At 48.6% G+C, this 23,563-nt stretch overlaps 2 protein-coding genes and 1 pseudogene across 4 annotated transcripts in view; 1 reads left to right on the forward strand and 2 right to left on the reverse strand.

The window, feature by feature from the left end:
- Positions 1 to 4,786, reverse strand: part of ELAVL1 (ELAV like RNA binding protein 1) — a 37,815-nt gene extending 33,029 nt beyond the window's left edge. Inside the window, exon 1 of one of the 2 annotated variants that reach the window (XM_054717184.1) lies at positions 4,616 to 4,786. The gene's annotated coding sequence lies outside the window, so the exon portion shown is untranslated. Of the gene's footprint in view, positions 1 to 4,276; positions 4,426 to 4,615 lie in introns of those variants that run through there. The other variant, XM_054717185.1, reaches the window with a different exon arrangement.
- Positions 4,787 to 4,925: 139 nt separating this feature from the next.
- Positions 4,926 to 23,563, forward strand: part of CCL25 (C-C motif chemokine ligand 25) — a 34,509-nt gene continuing 15,871 nt past the window's right edge. For both annotated transcript variants that reach the window (XM_054716787.1, XM_054716788.1), the window contains exon 1: positions 4,926 to 5,098. In XM_054716787.1, the coding sequence (XP_054572762.1) occupies positions 4,959 to 5,098 (140 nt within the window). In that variant the 5' untranslated portion in view covers positions 4,926 to 4,958. The remainder of the gene's footprint in view (positions 5,099 to 23,563) is intronic.
- LOC103295031 (26S proteasome regulatory subunit 4-like) lies at positions 20,790 to 22,542 on the reverse strand (annotated as a pseudogene).

A 23,563-nucleotide genomic window follows, 5' to 3' on the forward strand; every position in this document is an offset into this window, starting at 1 on the left:
CCACTTCTCCCCATTCCCTGTAACATTGGATAGACAGTTATGCTTTATAAAAGTGTGATCATGAAGTTGGCCAATATACCAGTACATGGAGGCTCTCTAGGTTGAGTGGGGATGGGCAATGATCATGTAAGTGAATCCCTCCAACACGTAGGAACATGGACACTGCTTTCTGCCACCTGTTTCACTGCACACCCATGCACACGCATTCTCCCTGAGTGATGTGCTTTCCCTTTGATGTCCACATTCTGAACAGTTACTCTCACTTTCTCTATTTTCCTCTCTTCATCTGCCGGTCACTCAGACAGCGACCCGGAACCATTCATCTCTTGCTCATGTCCCACATCTAAATACCCACTGAGTTCTGTATCTTTTAGCTCTTAACCACATCTCAAACCCACCCCCCCTTTTCCCCTATTACTACATTCCAGGGTCATATTCCCAATTTTCCTTTTTGAAAGAAAGGAATCACTTTGTAACTGGTTTGATGACCTTCAGCATTATCCCCCTCCAACTCTTCCTCTTCTGTACAGATCTGACTCCTTCACTTTGCAGACTAAAACTGCCTAAGAGCCACCCTGGCGTGGCCTACAGGACAACACCCAAGCCCTCTGCAAACCAGCCACATGAGTTCTTTGGCCACTACTCACTTCACCTTTCTTGCCCCTGAAGTACCAGACCCCATGTGGTTCCCTGAACAAGCCTAAATGTTTCCACCTCTGTACCCTTGCCAGTACTGTTCCTGCATCCTGCAAACACCTTCCCCAGGATCTTTACCTGGATAATTCCTCCCCAGCACAAACTTACCTCCTTCAGGAAGCACTGTCATTGGTTAGTGTCCTTTTTGGTGCTTTCACAGCAACCATTTACAACCATCAATGCACTAACCAGAGTGGGCCAACACGATCTATGCACAGGATATAACCACCACTGCTTCCCCAGAGCCTTTGCTCAGGGCCTGGGACACAGCTGGGAGAGTTGGTTAAAGGAGGGAAGCAAGCCTCAATTCCCTTCCTAGGCTGGCTTCCTCCCATCTTTCCCTGACCCAAAGCCAGAGGTCGGCCTGGCTGCCTCATACTGCCACCTAGGGGAGAAGACAGCAACTGCACCTCTCACCATTCACCATTTACTGTAATTTGATTCAATATATTGAATGGATGGGGAGGACACAAACGAGGAACAGTTGATTCTGGCAGGCAGTCAGAGGCTTCAAGTGGTGAATGAGCTCTGGTCTGAGCCACACAGCAAGAGGAGAACAGCATTCCAGGCAGTGGGGGCAACAGGCAGAGAGAGGGTTGGAGTTTGTGCAGGTGAAATCACAAAGGAAGGGTTAGAATATGCAAGATCTGGAATCCCAAACTTTAGCTTTTAAGCCACCTAAAGAGGTTTAAAAAATTAATTTGTTTTTGTATCTGCCCAAAGACTTTAAATTAGGAGTGACATGATCAGATCTGTGTTTAAAAAAAATCCTCACCCAAGGATATTTTTCCATTGATTTTTAGAGAGTGGAAGAGAGAGGGAAAGACAGACAAATATCGATGTGAGAGAAACACATCGATTGGTTGTCTCCTGCACAAGCCCAGGGCCTGGGCCGGGGAGAAGCCTGCAACAGGTATGTGCCCTTGACCAGAATTGAACCCAGGACCCTTTGGTCCATAGGCCGATGCTCTATCCACTGCGCCATACCGACTAGGGCTGTTTATGACAACTCTTGCTAGAGTGAGGAAAAAGGATAAAAAATGGGAGGCAGCCCTGGCCAGCATGGCTCAGTGGTTAGAGCATCAATCTGAGTGCCAAAAGGTCTCGGGTTTGATTCCCAATCAAGGGCATATACCTGGGTTGCAGGTTCGATCCCTGGTCCCAGTTGGGACACGTGCTGGAGGCAACTAATCCATGTGTCTCTTTCACATCAATGTTTCTCTGTTTTTCTCTCTCCCTCCTTCCACTCTCTAAAAATCAATGGAAAAAATATCCTTGGGTGAGGATTAACAAACAAACAAACAAACAAAATGGGAGGCAGGGAGGAAGGGAAGCAACAAAGCATTAGAAAGATTCTATTTTCATAATTCTCCTTTTGCTGCCTCATGACTTCAGATTCAACACATCCAAACTGAAATTCTGCCCCTTCAAAACCAGTGTTTCAACATAAACATTTATGTCCACATTTTGAGATGTTCATATATTTCAGGAACTTGAAGTTGCAGAGTTTTATAATGGATACCAGCATAGGGCTTTGTACACAGAGATGCTCAATGGCAAGTGAATGGAATTCCTCTGGGGTCTCCTGGACTTTTGTGATGATAAGAGCAGTAGAACCCTATGGTTAAGAACAATAAGGACTAGCCCTAACTGGTTTGGCTCAGTGGATAGAGCGTCGGCCTGAGAACTCAAGGGTCCCAGGTTCGATTCCGGTCAAGGGCATGTACCTTGGTTGCGGGCACATCCCCAGTAGGGGGTGTGCAGGAGGCAGCTGGTTGATGTTTCTCTCTCATTGATGTTTCTAACTCTCTCTCCCTTTCCCTTTCTCTCTGTAAAAAATCAATAAAATATATTAAAAAAAAAAAAAAGAGCAGTAAGGACTCTGAGTAAGAGGGTCTGAGTTCAAATCCTGTACAAGACACTTTATGGTGTGATGCTGGTCATATCAAGTTACCCATCTAAGCCTCAGTTTCTTCGTCCCTAAAATTAACACTGTAGCCCTAGCCAGTTTGGCTCAATGGATAGAACATCGGCCTGTGGATCAAAGGGTCCTGGATTCTATTCCCGTCAAGGGCATGTACCTCGGTTGCAGGCTCCTCCCCTGCCGGGGCCCTGGTTGGGGCACGTTCGGGAGGCAACCAATCAGTGTGTTTCTCTCACATAGATATTTCTCTGTCTTTCCCTCTCTCTTCCACTCTCTGTAAAAATCAATGGAAAAATATCCTCGGGCAAGGACTAAAAAAATAATAATAAAACAAACAAACAGCCGAAACCGGTTTGGCTCAGTGGATAGAGCATCGGCCTGTGGACTGAAAGGACCTGGGTTCGATTCCGGTCAAGGGCATGTACCTTGGTTGCGGGCACATCCCCAGTGGGGTTGTGCGGGAGGCAGCTGATCGATGTTTCTAACTTTCTATCCTTCTCCCTTCCTCTCTGTAAAAAATCAATAAAATATATTTTAAAACAACAACAAACAAACAAATAAAATAAAACGAACACTGTAACAGTACCTACCACAAGGGCTAGAGATAAATGTCTGTTAAGTGTCAAGCATAAAATAAATCCTTAATAAAAACTGTTGACACTTTATAACATCATTTATTCAGTGCCGGCCATTCACAGGCCATGCACAATGCTAGGGACTTCCCACACTCCTAAATCTGCACAGCAATATTGCTGTCAATCCTAGTTTACAGATAAGAAAATCTAAGGCCCCCCACCGATGAGTTTGTTGAAGGTCTTTGGGGCCTTAGTTCTCAAGGTGTCAGAGATAGGACTGGAGGAACCTTTAGCGGAAGATTATTTAGTCCAGTGGCGGCTCTCACACGTGACTGAGTGAATGTGTGTGTATGTGTGAGAGACAGACAGAAAGACAGACTTTTGGCAATGTGAAGACATTTTTTTATATTGGGGGGGGGGCGGGGGCAGGGGCGGGGGGGGGGGTCCGCATATAGTGGGTAGAGGCCAGGAATGCTATTCAACATTCTACAATGCACAGGACAGCCAAAAACCAAGAATGATCAGACCCAAAATGTCAGTAATGCCAAGGCTGAGAAACCCTTCTCCGGTGTAATCATCCTCCCCATCTTCCCACTTCTGGAGCACTGGCCATCTGGATCCCACATGAACACTTTGGGTAAAGGGGTTCTGCTCTCCCCCCAGCGGCAGCGCAAGCAGAAGTTCTTCCTCACCTGCTCTGCACACAGTAGGTTTTAAAACCCATTTTAATGAGCCTAGCAGCAGAGGACTCCAAAAAAGAAAGGAAGAGTATCCATCCCCCATTGTTCAACTGCCTGCAGTTTGTCTTTTCAACACACACACACACACACACACACACACACACACACACACACAGACTTTACAAATCCAAATGTCCCCCGCCCCCTAAAGAGCCTTGTTAGGGATGGCGTTCAAAAAACATATACTTTTCTAGGACTCCCATTCGTACCGAAGGGTTTGCACACTTCTCAAAGGACCTCAGGTTAGCCGCGGTCACCTGACAACGACCACAAAAGAATCTGCGGGATTTCCAGGGGACCGAGCCCGTGGGCCGTAACCTCTGGGTGCCGAAGGCGCTTACCCCACTACCTCGCCTCTGGCTTCGATCTCCTGCCCCCGGATCCCTGGCTTCCAAGACTGCCCAGGCCCGAGTCGTGGAGCCCGCCCGGCAGGCGCGTGCCCACGCTGGGTCCCCCTCGCCCGCTCCTCGAGGCGGCCGAGGAATCCGGTCCGGGGCCTGTCGCCCGCGCCCTCACCGGCCAGCACCCGCCCGCCAGCCGCGGACGCGCGCGTCTCCGACCGGCTCTGCGCGGCCTGGGCCTCGGCCGGTGCAGGCCCGCGGACGCCCGCGGCCCGGCGAGGCGAGCTCTGGCCTGCCGCGGCCTACCCGGTCCAGCACCACCGAAGGCCCCAGCCTCACCTGGACACGGGCGGGCGGGCCCAGCGCTGCTCCGAGGTGGGCGAGGGGCGGCGGCGCGGCGCTAACGGCTCCGCTCGGCCTCGCTAGCGGTGGCGGCGGCAGCAGCAGCGGCTACGGCGACGGAGGCGGCGGCAGCTCCTCCTCGGCGCGCACGACTCGCTCCGGCCCGCGGCCCGGACACGCCCCCTCGGCGCGCGCATCCATTGGCCGGCGTTCGCCACGGCGCGCTTCTCATTGGCCAGCGTGGCTGTCGCGGCGCCCTGGGGCGCGCGGTGGAGGAGGGATTTCCGTCTGGCGCTGCCTACGAAGGGGTAGATGGCAGGTGAGACCCGGGTGGCCAGCGATGGCTGCGGTAAGGTCCAGATGGTGTCCGGATCACGGAGGCCAACTGAAGGCGGTGGTGGAAGAGCCACGCACCTTGTGGAGCGCATGTTGTGTTCCCACCGCTGTCTGTCCTGTCCCCGGCGTCCACCGCCCTATGAGGTAGGAACGGTCCGCGCGTCTGGGCTATGGGGACAGAACCCGGGTTCGAATCCTGGCCCCGACGTTTCCGCTCTACGTGCGATTGGACAGGGCCTGACGTCATCTCGTTGGGCCTCAGTTTCCTTATCTGGTGTGGTGTGAAGGCGGGACATGGGACGTGTCAGCATTTCAACAGTGTTGACTATTATAGCTCTTGGGTTCCCAAAGCTCAGCCCAACATTCATTCATTAAAATGTTATTGAGCATCTACTTTGTGCCAGGCATTGAATGAGTGAACAGACAAAAATATCTACGCTACTGGGCTCACATTTTAGACCAGCGCTGTCCAGTAGAAATAAATGTAAGCAAGCTACAAGTGTTGGCCACGTGCATAATTTAAATTTTCTAGTAGCCATGTTAAAGGGAAAAAGTAAAATGAAACAAGTGATGTTAATTTTAATAATGTGTTTTATTTAACCCAATTTATGTCCAAAATGTTATTTTGACGTGTAACCAATATAAAAAGTTATGATGCCCTGGCCACTGTGGTTCAGTGGTTAGAGCGTCAGCCTGCCCATCAAAGGATCTCAGGTTCGATTCCCGGTCAAGGGCACGTACCTGGGTTGCAGGTTCGATCCCCAGCCTCAGTCGAGGCGCATGCAGGAGGCCACCAATCAATGTGTGTCTTCTTTTCCATTGATATTTCTTTCTCTCCCTCTTTCTCTCCTTCCCTTGTCCTCTCTCTAAAAATTAATGGGAAAAATATTCTCAGGTAAGGATTAAAGAAAAAGGTTATGAGATCTTTTTTTTTAAAATGTCTTTTATTGATTTTTTACAGAGAGGAAGTGAGAGGGAGAGAGAGTTAGAAACATCGATGAGAGAGAAACATCGATCAGCTGCCTCCTGCACACCTCCTATTGGGGATGTGCCTGCAGCCAAGGTACATGCCCTTGACCGGAATCGAACCTGGGACCTTTCAGTCCGCAGGCCAACGCTCTATCCAGTGAGCCAAACCGGTTAAGGCAAGATCTTTTTTTTTTTTTTTCTTCAAACATTCTTTGAACACTCACAGCCCATCTACAGTTGGATTGGCTACATTTCAAGGGCTCAACAGCCACATGTTGCCAGTGCTACTGCATTTGACCTTGCAGTGCTGTATAGGTGAGGCAGAAAAGAAATCAAGGGGTTTCCACATCAAGTGGTGAAAAGTGGTAAAAAGAAAATAAATTGGGAAAGGGCAGGGGAAATGTGGGGGTAGCAATTTGAAAGATAGTGGTCAGGATGGTTGAGAAGATGGCATTTGCACAAGGACTGGAAGGAGTTGAAAAGACTGAACAAAGAATTACAGTATTCATTGTTTAGTGCATTGTTGGTCCAGTAGAACTTTCTGTGCTGATGGGCATGTGTTTTATCAGCACGAAATTAGTAGCTACTAGCTCCATGTGGTTTTAGGGCACTTGACATGTAGCTGGTTACACTAAAGAACTGAATTTTTAATATATTTAATTTTTACTTAATTGAAGTTTAAATAATCACAATAGGGCCAATGGCTTCCATAGCAGATGTCATAGCTTTACGAGAATGGTGGCAAGTGCTCTGAATTGAGCATGTACTGTGTGCTAAATGCTTTTGCAGGTTCTCCTGTGTAATTCTTTTTTTTTTAAAAATATATTTTCTTGATTGTTTACAGAGAGGAAGAGAGAGGGATAGAGAGTTAGAAACATCGATGAGAGAGAAACATCGAGCAGCTGCCTCTTGCACACCCCCTACTGGGGATGTGCCCGCAACCAAGGTACATGCCCTTGACCGGAATCGAACCTGGGACCCTTGAGTCTGCAGGCCGACGCTCTATCCACTGAGCCAAACCGGTTTCGGCCTCCTGTGTAATTCTTGATGCATCTCTGTGAGAAGGGAGCAATGATCATTGTCACCATGAAGAATGAAGTCCTTCATTTATTCATCTATACTTTATTGTTGGCATTAATAGACTATCTTTTAGAACAGTTTTAGATTTACAGAAATATTGCAAAGAAGGTACAAAGCTACCATTTTCCCCACACCCAGTTTCCCCTATGAGTTACATCTTTTAGTAGTATGATACATTTGTTATAACTAACGAACCAAAATTGATACAGCATTATCAACCAAAGTTCATAGTTAATTTAATTTCCTTTGTTTTTACATAATGTTCTTTTTCTCTTCCAATCTTTCTCTTTTTTTAAAAAATACTTGACATACTGGTATGACATTATATTAGTTTTAGCTGTGCAACATAATGATTTAATATATGTATATATTGCAAAATAGTCACCACAATGAGTTTAACTAACATCCATCACCACACCTAGTTATAATTTTTTTGTTCTTGTGATAAGAATTTTTAAAATTTTTATCTTTATTATTTAAAGTATTACAGATGTTCCATTTTTCCCCATTGACCCCCGCCCCTGTTCTTTCCCATTCCCATCCCCTCCCCAGGCCTTTACCCTACTATTGTCTGTGTCATGTGTTATGCATATATCTACACTAATAAAAGAGAAGTATGCAAATTGACCACACATCCACGACACCCCACCAGCCAATTGGGAGTGAGTATGCAAACCAACCCAACAAAGATGGCAGGTTAATTTGCATACATAGGCGTGGAGCGAAGACTGAAGGCCGAAGACTGAAGACTGAAGACTGAATACTGAAGAGGCTTGGCTTCTCCGCTGCGGCTGGAGCAAAGGCCTGGGTCCTGGGTGCCAGAGGAAAACCGGTGCCGGCAGCCAGGGGAAGGAAGGCCTATTGCACGAATCTTTGTGCAACGGGCCTCTAGTATATATATAAAAAGCCAGTGTCTGTGACGACCAAACAACCGGTCATCATGAAGTGCATTGAGCACCTCTCGGTCCCTTTCCACCCTCTGCCCGCGAGTGGGGCGGGACTGGGGACTGGCAAGCGGGCTGAATGGCTGACCTCTTGGTCCCTGCCCCCGGCCCACAGGCTCCGATGGATCAGCGATGGTGAATGGGGAAATGGGGGTGGGTGGCAAGAGGACCAGGCTGGCTGTCAGGCCGTTGGGATCACCAGCTCATCCCCGGCTGCTTGGGGGCTCAGGCCTGTGGGAAAGCAGGCGCCGGTGACTTCACCTCCATGTGTGTGTGCTGGGCCAGCCGCTGATGGAACACGCTGCCACACTGGGGCGGGTAGGTCACGGGTGTGCCCCGCAGCTTCCATCAGCACCTCAAGCCCCAGCAGCAGCAGCGGCGCCCACGTGAGCAGCCCCGAGCGGGCAGCGCATTCCATCAGTGGCCGGCCTGGCGCACGCGCATGGAGGCACCTGCTTTCCCACAGGCCTGAGCCCCCGAGCAGCCGGGGGTGAGCTGGTGATCCCAACAGCCTGACAGCCCTGCGGCGGAGGCGGCGTTCGGCCTGGGGACTGGTGAATGGACAGAAGATGGCCCTGATTGCAAGAGGCTAGGCCCTAGGGACCCTACCCGCACGATTTGGTGCGCTGGGCCTCTAGTCCTATATAATAAAACCCTAATATGCAAATCGACCGAATGGCAGAACGACTGGTTGCTATGATGTGCACTGACCACCAGGGGACAGACGCTCCACACAGGAGCTGCCCTCTGGTGATCAGTGCGCTCCCAGACCACCGCTCAGCCAGAAGCCGGGCTCATGGCTGGCAAGTGCAGCAGCGGTGGCAGGAGCCTCTCCCACCTCCGCAGCAGCACTAAGGAGCAGTGAGCCAAGTGGTAAGGAGCAGCGAGCAGGAGGACAGTAAAGAGCGAGGGGTTCCAGACTGGGAGAGGGCGCAGGCTGGGCTGAGGGACACAGCCTTCCCACCCCCAGTGCATGAATTTCATGCACCAGGCCTCTAGTCTATATAATAAAAGCCTAAGCGACTGTTACAGCAGAACGAGTAGAATGACTGGTCACTGTGATGCACAATAACCACCAGGGGGCAGACACTCAACACAGGAGCTGCACCCTGGTAGTCAGTGTGCTCCCACAGGGGGAGTGCTGCTCAGCCAGAAGCCGGGCTCTCAGCTGGCGAGTGCAGCGGCGGTGGCGGGAGCCTCTCCTGCTCCCACAGCAGTGCTAAGGAGCAGCGAACAGGAGGGCGGTAAGGAGTGAGGGGTCCCGGACTGTTAGAGGATGCAGGCCAGGCTGGGGACCCCCTCCCAGTGCAGGAATTTCATGCACCAGGCCTCTAGTCTATATATATAAAAGCCCAGTGACCGTTAAGGCGGAACGACCAGAACGACTGGAACCACTGGTGGCTATGACGCACACTGCGGCAGCCAACCAGCCTGATCCGGCCCCGATCAGCCCCCACTAACCTCCTGCGGCCCCTCCTGCTGGCCGGCCCCACCCCCAATCAGGCCCCCCCCCCCCCAACCTGCTGATCGCGGACACAGGGAGCATGTGACTGAGCTGTCGGCACCCCTTCTGAGGGGAGATGCCCGCCAGGTATACAGAAGGTATACAGAAGATGCTCAGCGAGGAATCCACATGGGTTGTGTTCGCACCTTCATGCTGTCCCCCGCCACCACCACCACAATGCTGAGGAAGCCTGATTCAGGACCCCCGTCCTGACCACCCACACAGAGAAACAGCGTGTGATAAACATCATGTCCTGCAGACGCCTGAATCCACCTTAAGAGGAAGACGCTACAGACCCAGAATGGGAAGATCGGGACTGAGACAGAAGGCCTGGGAAAAGCAGGGCCGCGGATGGACGGTGTGTTCTGCGTTTGCTGCCCGACCCTGCTCCCCGGGCCCCTCTGTGTGTGAAGCACCTGCATCGCCACCCTTGGACGGAGGCCTGGGAAGGAGTGAAGAACTGTGGCTGTGCCTGTGGCTGTGCTCGGCCTCCTGCCCTCGTGGATAAGCAGGAAACATATTTACATGCCGGAATCTAAAAATCTCTTTATCAGTAATAGCACAAATACTGCAAGACCCACACGTGTTTGTAAACAGGACTCTGTGTGGCTGCGTGTGAACCCAGATCGAGGCGTGCTCTCCGCTGAGGAGGCTGCAAAGGCTGCTCCTCTCTCGAACGCATGCAACCTGGAGAGGTTTAAAGGGAAGAGGAGATAAAAAATAAAACAAAATAGCTCTGAAGCTGCTGCTGCTGCTGCTGTGAAATCCTCCATGCGATGGTGATGTCAGATCTCGTTTCCCCGCGCCCGGGGCTAAGACGGCCAAGCCGCTGACACCTGCCAGGTCGCCTGGCACCACGCGTCCACTTTGAACCTCCCGCCAGCTCCTGAAGGTGGGTGGGCTTGCAGATGGAGGCTTCAGTGTTAAAGCAACCCTGTTGGTGTAGAACAGATACTTGTAGGCTTTTTGATGAGAGAGAACCCATAACATCCCTTCACAAATGTGTTTTTAACTGCTCTGAGATCATTTAACTGCTCCCAGCCTTGGCGACTCTCAAATAGGCCTCAGCGATTCCACTCGCCCGATGCAAAGACTGACCCCATTTTCATGGAGATCGAACCCTTGCCCCTGGAGCAGCTGCATCCTTTCAAAAGGAAGGTCACTCTGGTTGCAGGTCCTTGCTCTTCGGCACTTTGAATATTTCTTGCCACTCCCTTCTCTACCCAGCAAAGCTCATTTAGAATTGAAGGCCAGATAAAGAGCTTCACAGACAAGAAAAAGTGAAAGGAGATTATCACCCCGATTGGGATTGGGAGTGGGGTTGGCCAACAGCCCGAGGCCCCTCTTCCCAGCCGTCCCGCCCCTTGCATCCCCTCCCCCTGGCCCGCCCTCCCCAATCTCCCCGATCTACCGGCCGGACCCCACCTGTGCACGAATTCATGCACCTGGCCTCTAGTATGCATATAAGTTCTTTGGTTGATCTCTTCTTCCTACCCCTTCCCTCTGAGAATCCTTAGTCTGTTGCATGCTTCCATGATTTTGGATCTATTTTGTTTGTCAGTTTATTTTGTTCATTAGATTTCACATATAAGTGAGATCATGTGATACTTGTCTTTCTCTGACTAACTTATTTCACTTAGCATAATACTCTCTAGGTCCCTCCATGCTGTCTCAAAGGGTAATATAGTTTTTTACAGCTGCATAGTATTCCATGGTATAAATGTACCACAGCTTTTTTATCCACTCATGTGATGAGAACTTTTAAATTCTATTCTCTCTTTTTTTAAAATATATTTTATTGATTTTTTACAGAGAGGAAGGGAGAGGGATAGAGAGTTAGAAACATTGATGAGAGAGAAACATCGATTCAGTTGCCTCCTGCACACTCCCCACTGGGGATGTGCCAGCAACCAAGGTACATGCCCTTGAGCCCGCAGTCGGACACTCTATCCACTGAGCCAAACCAGTTAGGGCTAAATTCTATTCTCTTATTTGTTTATTTGTTTTCTCTCTCTCTCTCTCTCTCTCTCTCTCTCTCTCTCTCTCTCTCTCTCTCTGTAACCCGAGGATATTTTCCCATTGATTTTTAGGAAGGGTGGAAGAGAGAGACAGAGAGAAACATTGATGTGAGAGAAACACATTGATTGGTTGCCTCCTGCACGAGCCCCAACCAGGGCCCGTGCTGGGGAGGAGCCTGCAACCAAGCTCTGTGCCCTTGACTGGACCGGCTAGGGCTGTCCTGTCTCTTTAGGCTTCTCTTGGTTGTGGCAGATTCTCAGACTTTCTGTGTTTTTGATGACCTTGGCGGTTTTGAGAACTGGTCAGATATTTTGTAGGATGTCCCTCTATTGGAATTTGTCTGATGTTTTCCTCATGATAAGACTGGGATGATGGGTTTGGGGGAGGAAGACCACAGAGGTAAAGTGGTCATCCCATCACATCCTGTCAAGGGCACATTATCTATGCTTGTTGATGTTGGCCTTGAACACCTGGCTGGTGAAGTATCTGTCAGGCTTCATTGAGAGGAAGGGAGAGGGATAGAGTTAGAAACATCGATGTTTCTAACTTCCCCCCCACCCGCCATACTTTGGAAGGAAGTCACTATGTGCCCACATTTGAAGAGCAGAGAGTTATATTCCTCCTCCTTAAGGGTGGATAACTACATAAATTATTTAGAATTCTGCATGGGAGATTTCTCTTTTCTCCCCCATTTATAAGTCTATCCAATCATTTAATTATATCTGTATGGCCTCCTGCATATTTTATATTCTGGGTTTTAACTTAATACTACTTTATTTCTTTTGTTGCTCAAATTGTTCTGACTTTAGCCATGGGGATCTCTTCTAGTTGGCTCCTGTGGCCCTTTGACACCCCCCCATCAATGTATTTTGGCTTTTTTCATTTTGTTTTCTTTGGAGCACTTCCTTTTCTCTGGTGCTATAAGATACCAGGCTCGTCTCCTGTATTTCCTCCCCCAGTCTTAGAATCAGCCATTTCTTTGAGACTGGTTCCTTTTATTAGACAGTGGTGTTAGAAACTAAGATGTGAGCACTAGGAGTGCTTGTTGTTTCTTTTAGGCCATCGATCCTTTTTAATTGCCCACAACACACCCAGAACAGGTGTTCAGCCCTGTGGATACAATAGTGACCATGCCAGTTGTGGTATCTGCGCCCACGGAAGTTACAGCTTGTGGGGACCAGTTTAAGAGGGCAGCTCCACACTGACTAGCCCTTTTCAAAAAGTGTATGCTGGTCCTTTTGTGGTGGGCAGAATAGCAGTACCCCAAAGATGTCCATGTCCCAATCTCTTGGAACCTGTGATTATGTTACCTTACTTAGCAAAAGGACTTTGCAGATCAGATTACGTTAAGTATCGAGATGGGGAGATTATCCTGGATTACCTGCATGAGGCCAGTGTTATCACGAGGGTTTTTATAAGACAAAGGCAGGAAGGTCAGAGTCAGAGAAGGAGATGTGACAATGGAAGCAGAGGTCAGTGATGCCATTGCTGGCTTTGACGATGGAGAAAAGGGCCACCAGCCACAGATGGCAGGCAGTGTCTAGAAGCTTGAAAAGGCAAGGAAACATTCTCTCCTAGAGCCTCCAGAAGGACTGTAGTCCTGCTGACACCTTGACTTTAGTAAGACCAGTTTCTGACTTTTGACCTTCTGATATGGTGGAAAGCCATGATATCTGAACCATTTATGGGGCTTCATTTGTGGGTGGGGTTTATTTTGTGGACATAAGAAATGGGTTTAAATCCCTAACAGAACTGAGACATCAAAGTGGAACCCTCATTCTGAGAACAGAAGCTGGGCAGGCCCAAACAAGCCAAAAGAATCTTCTGGCACTCGAATTTTGGGGGGACCCTACTTCAGTCTGATTCCACCTCAAGTGCCAAGTATGTCAGTCATATAGAAAACCAGGAAACTTTATTTATTTTTTCTTAGGCAGCTGACTTTATTTTCAGGTTAGCAACAGTTTAGAATTCATGCCCCTGATTAGGTCAGAATTGGAGCTATAAAAGTAGTGGCTCCTTCAGGGCAGGGGTCACGTATGGTTCCTGTTTCTGACCCAGAAAGCCTGGCCCTGGAGGGGCACAGCAGTGCAAGGCCGCCTTCAGGAACTGCTGTGCTAATAACTCTCCTGAACCTCTGCGAAGTTTTGCTTGTTTGCAAAAGGCATGTGGCACTACTACCTTGGGAACATGAGTAAAGCCGGCACTGAGCAGAACATCAGGACTACCGTTGTATCAATAGGCCCATAAAGAAAGTTCTCTGGTTAATGCCCCGGAGAGCAGGGAGAGCTCTGCTTCTTGTCTCAGAATCACGGCTTCCTGAACACCACCTCGTGAGATAACATGGAGCACTGGCCTGAACGAGTTTAGCAAGTTTCCTTTTCCAGAATTATCCTCCTGGATCTGACCCCTTACCCTTTGATTCCCATATCTTTCTGGCTAGGACAGCAGTGGGCATTTTATCTCCCATAGGGTCAAAGATTAGAAGAGGCTTCACAGCTCTGATTCCCAGGGTCACAGAGTGACCTGGTTGCTCCTGTTGTCCCAGAGCAATATGGGTGGTGACCACTTTCCCTTCCAGGTGTTGTCTGTCACTTTGTCACCCTCCTCATTCCTACCAGTGACTCATAGTAGCCAGTATCACTTTTTTTTTTAAAAGATTTGTTTTTTTATCCAACTGTTCTTTTTCATGCCATACACATTCTCTTTTCTGCTTTATCTCTAAATATTTTACATGTATTTGTTGGGCTTTTTGCAATACTTAAAAATTTTTTTAAAAGCAGAAATTCAGCCCTAACTGGTTGCCCAGTGGTTAGAGCATCAGCCTGTGGACTGAAGGGTCTTGGGTTCAATTACTGGTCAAGGGCACGTACCTGGGCTGCAGATTCACTCTCCAACAGCAGTCGGGGCATGTGCCAGAGGCAACATTGATGTCTTTCTCACATCAATGTTTCTCTCTCTCCTCACCCCTCCTTTCTACTCTCTCTGAAAAGCAATGGAAAACATGTTCTCAGGTGAGGATTAACGAACAACAAAAAAAAAATTTAAAGCAGAAATTCAGTGGTTTCTAGTACATTTAGTATCATTCCAGTATCATTCCAGAACATTCTCATCACCCCTAAAATAAACCCCATGCCCATAAGTAGTCACCTGCTTGCCCCTGGGAATTGCGAATCTTTCTGACTCCATGGATATGCTTCTTCTGATTACTTTATATAAGTGGGATCATACAATATGTGGCCCTTTGTTTCTGGCTTCTTTCACTGAGTGTAGCTGATCACTGTCCCCGCCCCCCCAATTTTTTCTTTATAAATGAGATAGAGGCTTCATGCTTATTGAAGGCAGGTGGTCAATTTGCTGTGACAATTCTCCAGCCTTGCACCTGGTCCAGCATCCCATGGGAAACAGGCCAGAGACCCACAGATTTGCCAGCTCTCCCTGTGAGGTGCCTCTCACTTGCCCCCCATGTGCTAGGACAGGAGCACCGAGGATGGGTGTTCCCATTCCCAGCTTCTGCCTGATCCTGGCAACTCCCATAACTCCCTGTGAATTACAAAACCCCCACATCTCCCAGCCTCCCAGACGAAAGATCCAAAATCACACTCAGCAGCATTACTCAGAGCCTCCAGGCATACTAAACTCTGGTCATGTTCCGTGAGTGTCCTGAGATGGACAAGTCAGGTGTTATCAGTCTACTAAAAGCTCACACAAATTGATGAGAACCAAAGGGGCAAAGATCAGAAATAGACACTTCACAGGAGGGGGAAGAGAGTCAACAAACATCAGTGTCTGCACAGAGTTGTAACAGTGGGGCCATGGGCAGGGGCTGGTCAAGGTGAAGATTATTGCAGTGCTGCCAGGACCCCAACATCAGCTTTCCTCAGGGGTGGTGGTCATGTTCATCTGAAAGACCCTGTGGAAGATACTTGCCAGCATATGAGAGGGCTCATAGTCTGACCTTGTGGTTATACCACTGAAAATTATCCTGCACCACCCAGGGAAGGTCTATCCAAAGTAAGACATTTCTTACAGTTTTTAATGAGGTACCCATGGGTTGCCAACAATCCAAACACCCAGTGATGAAGCTGGCTTGGTGAATTGTTCATGCATTAAAAATGACAGTAGGAGGCCCCCAACCACATACAGTAAGAGTAGCTCCCTGGGCTGAGCTCTGGGGATGCAGTTTAATCTTCATGGTGAGTCTGTGAGTTGGGTCCTATTAGCCTCATTTTATAGAAGCATCAAGTGGGCCCAAGGTCACACACTCCTGGAAGAGGAGCAGAAGGGGGCCAAGGGCCAGGATCAATGGAGCTCAGGACTCATGCATGGAACCTTGATGCTAAAGTACTCATGATTTAAGAGATAAGTGCAGGTACAGAGTTGTACCTATCCTCTGAGGGTCTTCCACCTTTGGCTGGATGGGTGTGGAGGGTGTGAGGGGACAGAGAAAGTGAAGAGATGGGCCAGCCAGCACTGAGTGAGGCCCAGCCCCAGGGCCAATGGGCAGGAGAAAGGACTAAGCAGGATTCTGATAAGAGGTAGTGGGGGCCTGGGAGAGAAGAGGGGTTGGTGGGAGGGGGAGGGAGGTTTACATGGACCACTCGGAAGGAAGGCACAGCCTGGTGGGAGTCTTTTGTCTGTGGTGGCATCTGTGGGTGTTATTTCCAGCCCCCCCCCCCCCACCTAACCAGGGCCCAGTGGCTTAAGATGCTTGAATTTGAGGCAAGGGGATGCCTCAGTAGTGCAGATAAAGTGATGGCTTCAGATCCACATGGGGGAGGAAAATACGAAGGCTGTGGAGAAAGGTTTGCCTTCATCTTTGTACCTTCCCACTTTGAGATGTGCTGCCGTCTTACTCAGTTGTATCCTGGGTGTATGAATTCACTAGGGCTGCCATAGCAAAACATAGACTGGGTGGCTTATGGACAACAGAAATTTAGTTGGAGGTGAGAAGTCCAAGATCAAGATGTTGGCGGGTTGGTTCCTTCTGTGGCCTCCTTCCTTGGCATGTAATGGCCATCTTTTCTGTGTCCTCACATGATCTTCCCTCTGTGTCTGTGTCCTAATTTCCGCTTTTTATAAGAACACCGGTCAGGTTGGATTGGGGCCCACCCTAATGACCTAATTTTAAGTTGACTACCTCTTAAAGGCCCGATTTCTAAATACAGTCATGTTCTGAGGTCCTGGAGTTTAGGGCTTCAACATACAAATTTGAGGAGGACACAGTGCAGCCCATACATAACACAGGGGGAACATGTGATTCCGCTACAGCCCACTGGGTGTCAGCAGGGGTGGGTAGAGGAGCTCAGGTGACCCTGGTCACCTGAGGGTACTGCCTGGTCTTCCACAGGTCAAGGAGCCAGGATTCTGAGGTTTGGACACCCCGTTCTCTGGCAGCTAGGGCTGACATTGGACCCCAACAGGAGGACAGTACCATACACCAAGGGCTTGGACTTAGTGAGGGGCTACATGGAAATGCACAGAGGCTGGCCAGGCAGCTACAACCAGCACAGGGGCAGTGAGGGAGAAACTCAGGAGCCTGGAGTAGTCAGGATAGGCCATCTCCCCAGCCCAGCCCTCCCACTCCCAGGAGCAGGGTTTTTCCTGGGCTTACCCCCAGGGAAGTCCCAGTGGACACATGCTCACCTTCCTCCTCCCCTCTGAGTTGTTGTATCAGGGCTTTCCCTACCCATATCCCTGCTGCCCTCTTTCCGTCCCTTACCCCCATCCCTTCCTCCAGAAATGTAGCTGTTCTGCTCCCACTGAGAGATGAGGCCCACCCAATACAGGGCCTGGTTCTTGGTTAAGCAGTCAGCCAGCATGAGCCCTGCTTTCCCCAATCGCAGAGAGTTCCTAGAGGGGACAGCTGGGTCCTGTCCATCTTTGCATCCCCAGCACAAAGCACGGAGCCTATAGGCGTCAATAGTCTGCTGACCAAGTGGACAAGCAGCAGAACCTTCTTGCAGGGACCAACAGCAGTAAGACACTAGCCGGGATTTATCACATCCTGGCAGAGCCTACCCTGTTCCCCCCTACACACACTGGGTCAGGCCACCCAGGCTGGGGTACCTTCCATTGTGGGTGAGGTGGGCACCCCACTCCTGCCCTGGCCCAAGGAGAGCATGTCTTAACTCCAGAGACACCACTGACAGGAGCACTGTGGGAATGAGCTGAGAGGGAATGCCCCAACCCAATCACGGCCTCCTGCTGTCAGCGGCCCTGTCACCTGCTGCCCAATGAATTTGAGTTCCCCAAACTCATTCCCCACCCAGTGAATGGCACAGTCTCAACAGGTGTCAGCACCCCATCTGCCTCACTCACCTGCCCAGTGCAGGGACCCAGAGGTCAGAGCAGGTCAGACCCAGGGCAGGGGTGGTGGGGAGGAAACACTGTTCTTAGATCCATCTTCCTGGGGCCCATGTCAGGCCCAGCCTTCACACTCCAGAGGTAGGAGCTATCAACCTCCACAAAGGCAGGCCAAGGGTCACTAGAAACAGCTTTTGCCAAGAAAGGCAGGATGGGGGCAGAAAGGCTAAAGGTCACGGAACAGAAACCCTCCATGAAGAAGTGGGAAGTCCCTCTGGGTCTGGAGAGACAGCCAGAAAGTGACTAAGCAGGACTTCTCACTCTCAATGCCACTGACCTTTGGGCAGGAGGATTCTTTGTGGTGAGGACAATGTTATGCATTGTAGGTTATTTAGCAGCATCTCTGGCCACCCCTTCCCAGCTATGACAGCCAAATACGTGTTCACACTTTGCCAGGTGTCCCCTGGGGGCAAAAGTGACCCATGGGAGAACCCCCACTTTGCAGAACCGAGCCTGGAAAGAGCAGGCTCTCCCTTGTACTGTCCTTGTGCTGAGGTTAATAGCCTTCAGGTCACATCCATTCAGGTATTCATTTTCTGTCCCCTAACCCAGTCTAACCGCAGTTTGCCGACCACTGCCCTAACCCAAAGCCCCACCTGCCATCTTCCAGAACCAAGCCCACACATTGCTTCTCCCAAAGAGTGGTCCATGGGTCCCATATTAGGAATGTGGCCCCATTGATGCTGTGGCAGGCTGAATAATGCATGTCTCCCGACACAAGATGTCTATGTCTGATCCCCAGAACTTGGGAATATGACCTTGCAGGTGTGGTTAAATTAAGGCAGTGGAGATGGGGAGCCCAGCGTCTCTAGGTGGGCTCAGGGTCTTTATGAGATGGAGGCAGGAGGGTTCAGGTTAGAGGAGATGTGAGGATGGAAGCAGAATCAGAGAAAGAAGTTAGAAGATGTTACACTGCTGACTTTGAAGATGGAGAAAAAGGCTGTGAGCATGCTGATGGCCTCTAGAAGCTGGAAAAGGCATGGACATGGATTGCCCCTTAGAGCCTCCAGAAGGAAGATAGCATTGCCAATGCCTCAATTATAGGACTTCTGCCCTCCGGGACTGTAAGATAATAAGTTTGTGATGTTTTAAGCTACTAAAGTTGTGGTAATTTGTTACAGCAAATGCAGGGAATTCATACAGGCAACTCTGAAACTCCGAGTCAGGGATAGCTGCTGGGTGGTCAGGATGGCATTTGCCTCTCTTGGCATGAGCTATGGTGCACAGTGGTGCTGTCTGTCTCCCACTAGGTGGGGAGAACTCAATATACAAAAAAGGTTGTGGGCCGGACTTGAGTGGACCAGACTTCCTAGGCTTAGAAAGAGAAGCAATTTTTTAAAGTTATGCTTATAAAGACCAAAAAGCCCCAATTGTTGCTTCACATAGATGACTTTGAAGCTTCCCACATTCAACACGCCCTGGGCCAATTACCCCTCTCCCCCAAGAGAAGATATCTTTGATTTTTATAGCCAACGTTAAAGGGAAAATGAGTTTTTTGTTGCAGAAATTCACCGTCAAATGGACACAATATATGAAGCATCTCCAAACCTTTCACTGGTAGCTAAAATACCAAAGGAGGTTTCGCATGGTCCCTGCCTGATCCCAGCGAAAGGGATCAGGAACAGAACCTTGACAAAATGTCCTTGTCTCACAAATGATGAAAAGTGTGTGTGTAGGGGGAACAGGGCACAAAGGGGCTGTGTCTCTGAAGCAATGGAGGAGAGAGCCTAATGGAAGGGCAGCTATTAGGTTTCAATCTGGAGCCAGTGCAGGAGTTCAGGAGTGGGAGGTGACAGGGAAAGAGGGGCCGGGGAGTAAGGCAAGAAGGGATCAGAGATGCTGGGTTTCTTGGGGTTGGGGAGACGTGAGAGCTGTTCTTGGCATTTATCCATTGCCAAAAGGGGTGGCTGTTAAAACAGGGAAAAGAGATACATGGTGAGAGAAGAGTGCTGATAAGCATATTAATCATGTTTGTGTCTTTGTATTTTTTTTTTTTTTTAGAAAGAGCACACTTTAATGGAAAGAGAGCACTGCATGATGGGCATTCTACACATCATGCTGAGAAAGGTACATAGTATACAGGACATTTTTTTTTTAATTTCTTTATTGGTTAAGGTGTCACATATTTGTCCTCATCCCCCCATTCCCATCCCACACCCCTCCCCATGGATGCCCTAACCCCCTGTTGAACTTAACCATTGGATAGGCTCATATGCATGCACACAAGTCCTTTGGTTGATCTCTCCCCCCTCCCCCTAACCTCCCCTATCCGCCCTCTGAGGCCCGCTAGTCCGATCGATGCCTCCTTGTTTCTGGTTCTGTTCTTGTTCATCAGTCTATGTTGTTCATCATTTCCCCTAGATGAGCAAGATCATGTGTCCCTAGAGATATACTTATAAGAACTGAATGTGAGACGAGCAATAATAGTTATGCTGACAGGCAAATGAATCAGTCTGTAGTGAGTTTCTTTCTGGACCAACAGTTCTTTAGAGACCCAATTTCAATGTCCACCAGTTCCTTATGTGTACATGTCAGCACTGACCCCTCAGCTCTGGATGGTGGACAAATAGTGGTAACGTAGGTCCAACTCCCTCAGGTTTGGTCTCGGCCTGACCCAGGGGCACGGCTTCACCCGGACTCAGGGGCACGTGGCCTCACCCAGACCCAGGGGCGCTTGGCCTCACCCGGACCTAGGTGCGCGAGGCCTCACCCGGATCCAGGGACACATGGCCTCACCCGGACCCAGGGGTGCGTGGCCTCTCCCAGACCCAGGGGCGCGTGGCCTCACCCAGACCTAGGTGCGCGAGGTCTCACCCGGATCCGGGGAGTATACAGGACATTTTGCTAATGATCAACAGTAATGTAGCTTCCTCTGGGCAACTTCCCCAACCTTATTCTCCAACCTCCAAGGGGTCAAAGCACTCCCAACCGTTTCCTTGAAGGCAACTGCGGTTTGCTAGAGATATAGCCCCTCAGGGATGCCTTCTTGTTTTTTATACAGAACATTTTCTTTAGATTTTTTTGAAGTCTTCATTTGTTACTTTTATTCTATGTCTTTCAAGGCCATCAACCAGTTTTTGTACAGATTGCCTTGATGTCAGCACCAGAGAAGTTATCTTTAGCCATGATCAAGTTGCCCAGTGTTACATCATCAGCCAGCATCATTCTGCCTGTCCAGATCTAAAAGATGCACTTCTTTAAAAAATATATATATTTTTAATTGATTTTTTACAGAGAGGAAGGGAGAGGGATAGAGAGTTAGAAACATTGATGAGAGAGAAACACCCATCAGCTGCCTCCTGCACACCTCCTACTGGGGATGTGCCCACAACCAAGGTACATGCCCTTGACCGGAATCGAACCTGGGACCTTTCAATCTGCAGGCAAACACTCTATCCACTGAGCCAAATGGGTTAGGGCAAAGATGCGCTTATTGTTCTTTCAACTGGGCAGGGGAACTCGATCTTCCTGTCAACATGGCCAGGTCTGATAAGTGCTGGATCAAAAGTTTCTATTTGGTTTATGGCCATGAAAACTTTTACATCTCCCCTTAAATCAAGTCCACCCAGCTCTCCAACAGTTCCAACTATTCCAACACTGTACGCTGAATTTCTCTCTTACCACTAGAATTTGAGTCATAGCTTTTTGTCCCAATGGCATCAATTTCATCAATAAACATGGTGGATGAAGCATTCAGCAGCTCGAAACAATTTTGAAATGAGTTTAGGCCCATTGCCTACGTACTTCTGAATAAGTTCAGAGCCAACCACACTCAAGAAAGTGGCTGAGATTTGGTTTGCTACTGCTTTGGCTAATAAGGTTTTGCCCATGCCAGGTGGACTATAGAGAATGACCCCCGAAGGGGGATTTAAACCAATCTCTTCATAATATTCAGGGTGAGTGAAAGGAAGCTCCAGATTTCTTAATTTCCTGGATTTGGTTGTCCAACCAAATGTCATCATAAGGGCCTTTTCCACCTTCATCACTGACCAAGGGATCTGTGTGATCTATCAGCACCCCTATCATGGCAGGCGCTGGCGGTTAAACGGACAGAGCAGCCCGGTTTCAGCAGATCCTTGTCTACAAATGGAAGAATGTTAACGTAGTGTTCTGAACCCACAGATGTAGACAATATGGTGTGATTGTCATCAGTGATTTCTTCTAAGGTTCCAACTGACATTGGGGTCCCCCTCAGATCACCTATCTTTGCTCTTTCCTCCTCTTGCTTTTCTTCTAAATGCTTCCTTTGTTCTTGATTTCTAATGAATTCTTCCTCCATGAGAAGATAGTGTTTAATTCTACTTAAATAATTTTAACCAGCACTGAATGTGCGGTATCACCAGTGGCAGTTTGCTGGCAGCATCTGGTCCCTTTGTTTCCTTCTTTTACCCTACTAGTTGGTATGAGAGGTTATTATTTTTTTAATCTTCACTGAAATATATGCTTATTGATTTTAGAGAGAGGGGAAAGGAGAGAGAGAGAGAGAGAGAGAGAGAGAGAGAGACATCAATGTGAGAGAGGACATCAATTGGTTGATTTCCATATGTGCCCCAACTGGGGATCAAATCTACAACTTTTTGGTATACAGGACAATGCTCCAACCAACTGAGCCACACCAGCCAGGGAAGGAGGTTCATGTTTGTTTTTCTTGTCCTGTCATCTTTCTTACTACCTCGAAGACCATGACCATCACTCTGACGTTGGTCCATCTTGACTCAGCTGCTCAATCATGTTTTTTCTTTTCTTTCTTTCTTTTTTTTTTTTTTGGATTCAGTCTTTTTTTTTTCTTAATAAATCTTTATTGTTCAGATTATTACATATGTTCCTCTTTTTCCCCCCCATAGGTCCCCTCCACCTGATTCCCCACCCTATGCCCTTACCCCCCGCCACTGCCTTCATCCATAGGTGTAAGATTTTTGTCCAATCTCTTCCCGAACCCCTCACACCCTCTTCCCCCTGAGAATTATCAGTCCACTCCCTTTCGATGCCCCTGATTCTATTATATTCACCAGTTTATTCTGTTCATCAGATTTTTTATTCACTTGATTTTTAGATTCACTTGTTGATAGACATGTATTTGTTGTTCATAATTTTTATCCTTACCTTTTTCTTCTTCTTCCTCTTCTTAAAGAATACCTTTCAGCATTTCATATAATACTGGTTTGGTGTTGATGAACTCCTTTAGTTTTTTCTTGTCTGTGAAGCTCTTTATCTGACCTTCAATTCTAAATGATAGCTTTGCTGGGTAGAGTAATCTTGGTTGTAGGTTCTTGCTGTTCATCACTTTGAATATTTCTTGCCACTCTCTTCTGGCCTGCATAGTTTCTGTTGAGAAATCAGCTGACAGTCGTATGGGTACTCCCTTGTAGGTAACTAACTGTTTTTCTCTTGCTGCTTTCAAGATTCTCTCTTGTCTTTTGCTCTTGGCATTTTAATTAGGTTGTGTCTTGGTGTGGTCCTCTTTGGATTCCTTTTGTTTGGGGTTCTGTGCGCTTCCTGGACTTGTAAGTCTATTTCTTTCACCAGGTAGGGAAAGTTTTCTGTCATTATTTCTTCTAATAGGTTTTCAATATTTTGCACTCTCTCTTCTTCTGGCACCCCAATAATTCGGATGTTGGTACGCTTAAAGTTGTCCCATAGGCTCCTTACACTATCTTCATATTTTTGGATTCTTTTTCTTTTTCTTTTTCTGGTTGGGTGTTTTTGTTTCCTCATGTTTCAAATCTTTGG

The sequence above is a fragment of the Eptesicus fuscus genome, chromosome 6 (genome assembly GCF_027574615.1).
Source record: "Eptesicus fuscus isolate TK198812 chromosome 6, DD_ASM_mEF_20220401, whole genome shotgun sequence".
In the NCBI taxonomy this organism is placed as follows: Eukaryota; Metazoa; Chordata; class Mammalia; order Chiroptera; family Vespertilionidae; genus Eptesicus; species Eptesicus fuscus.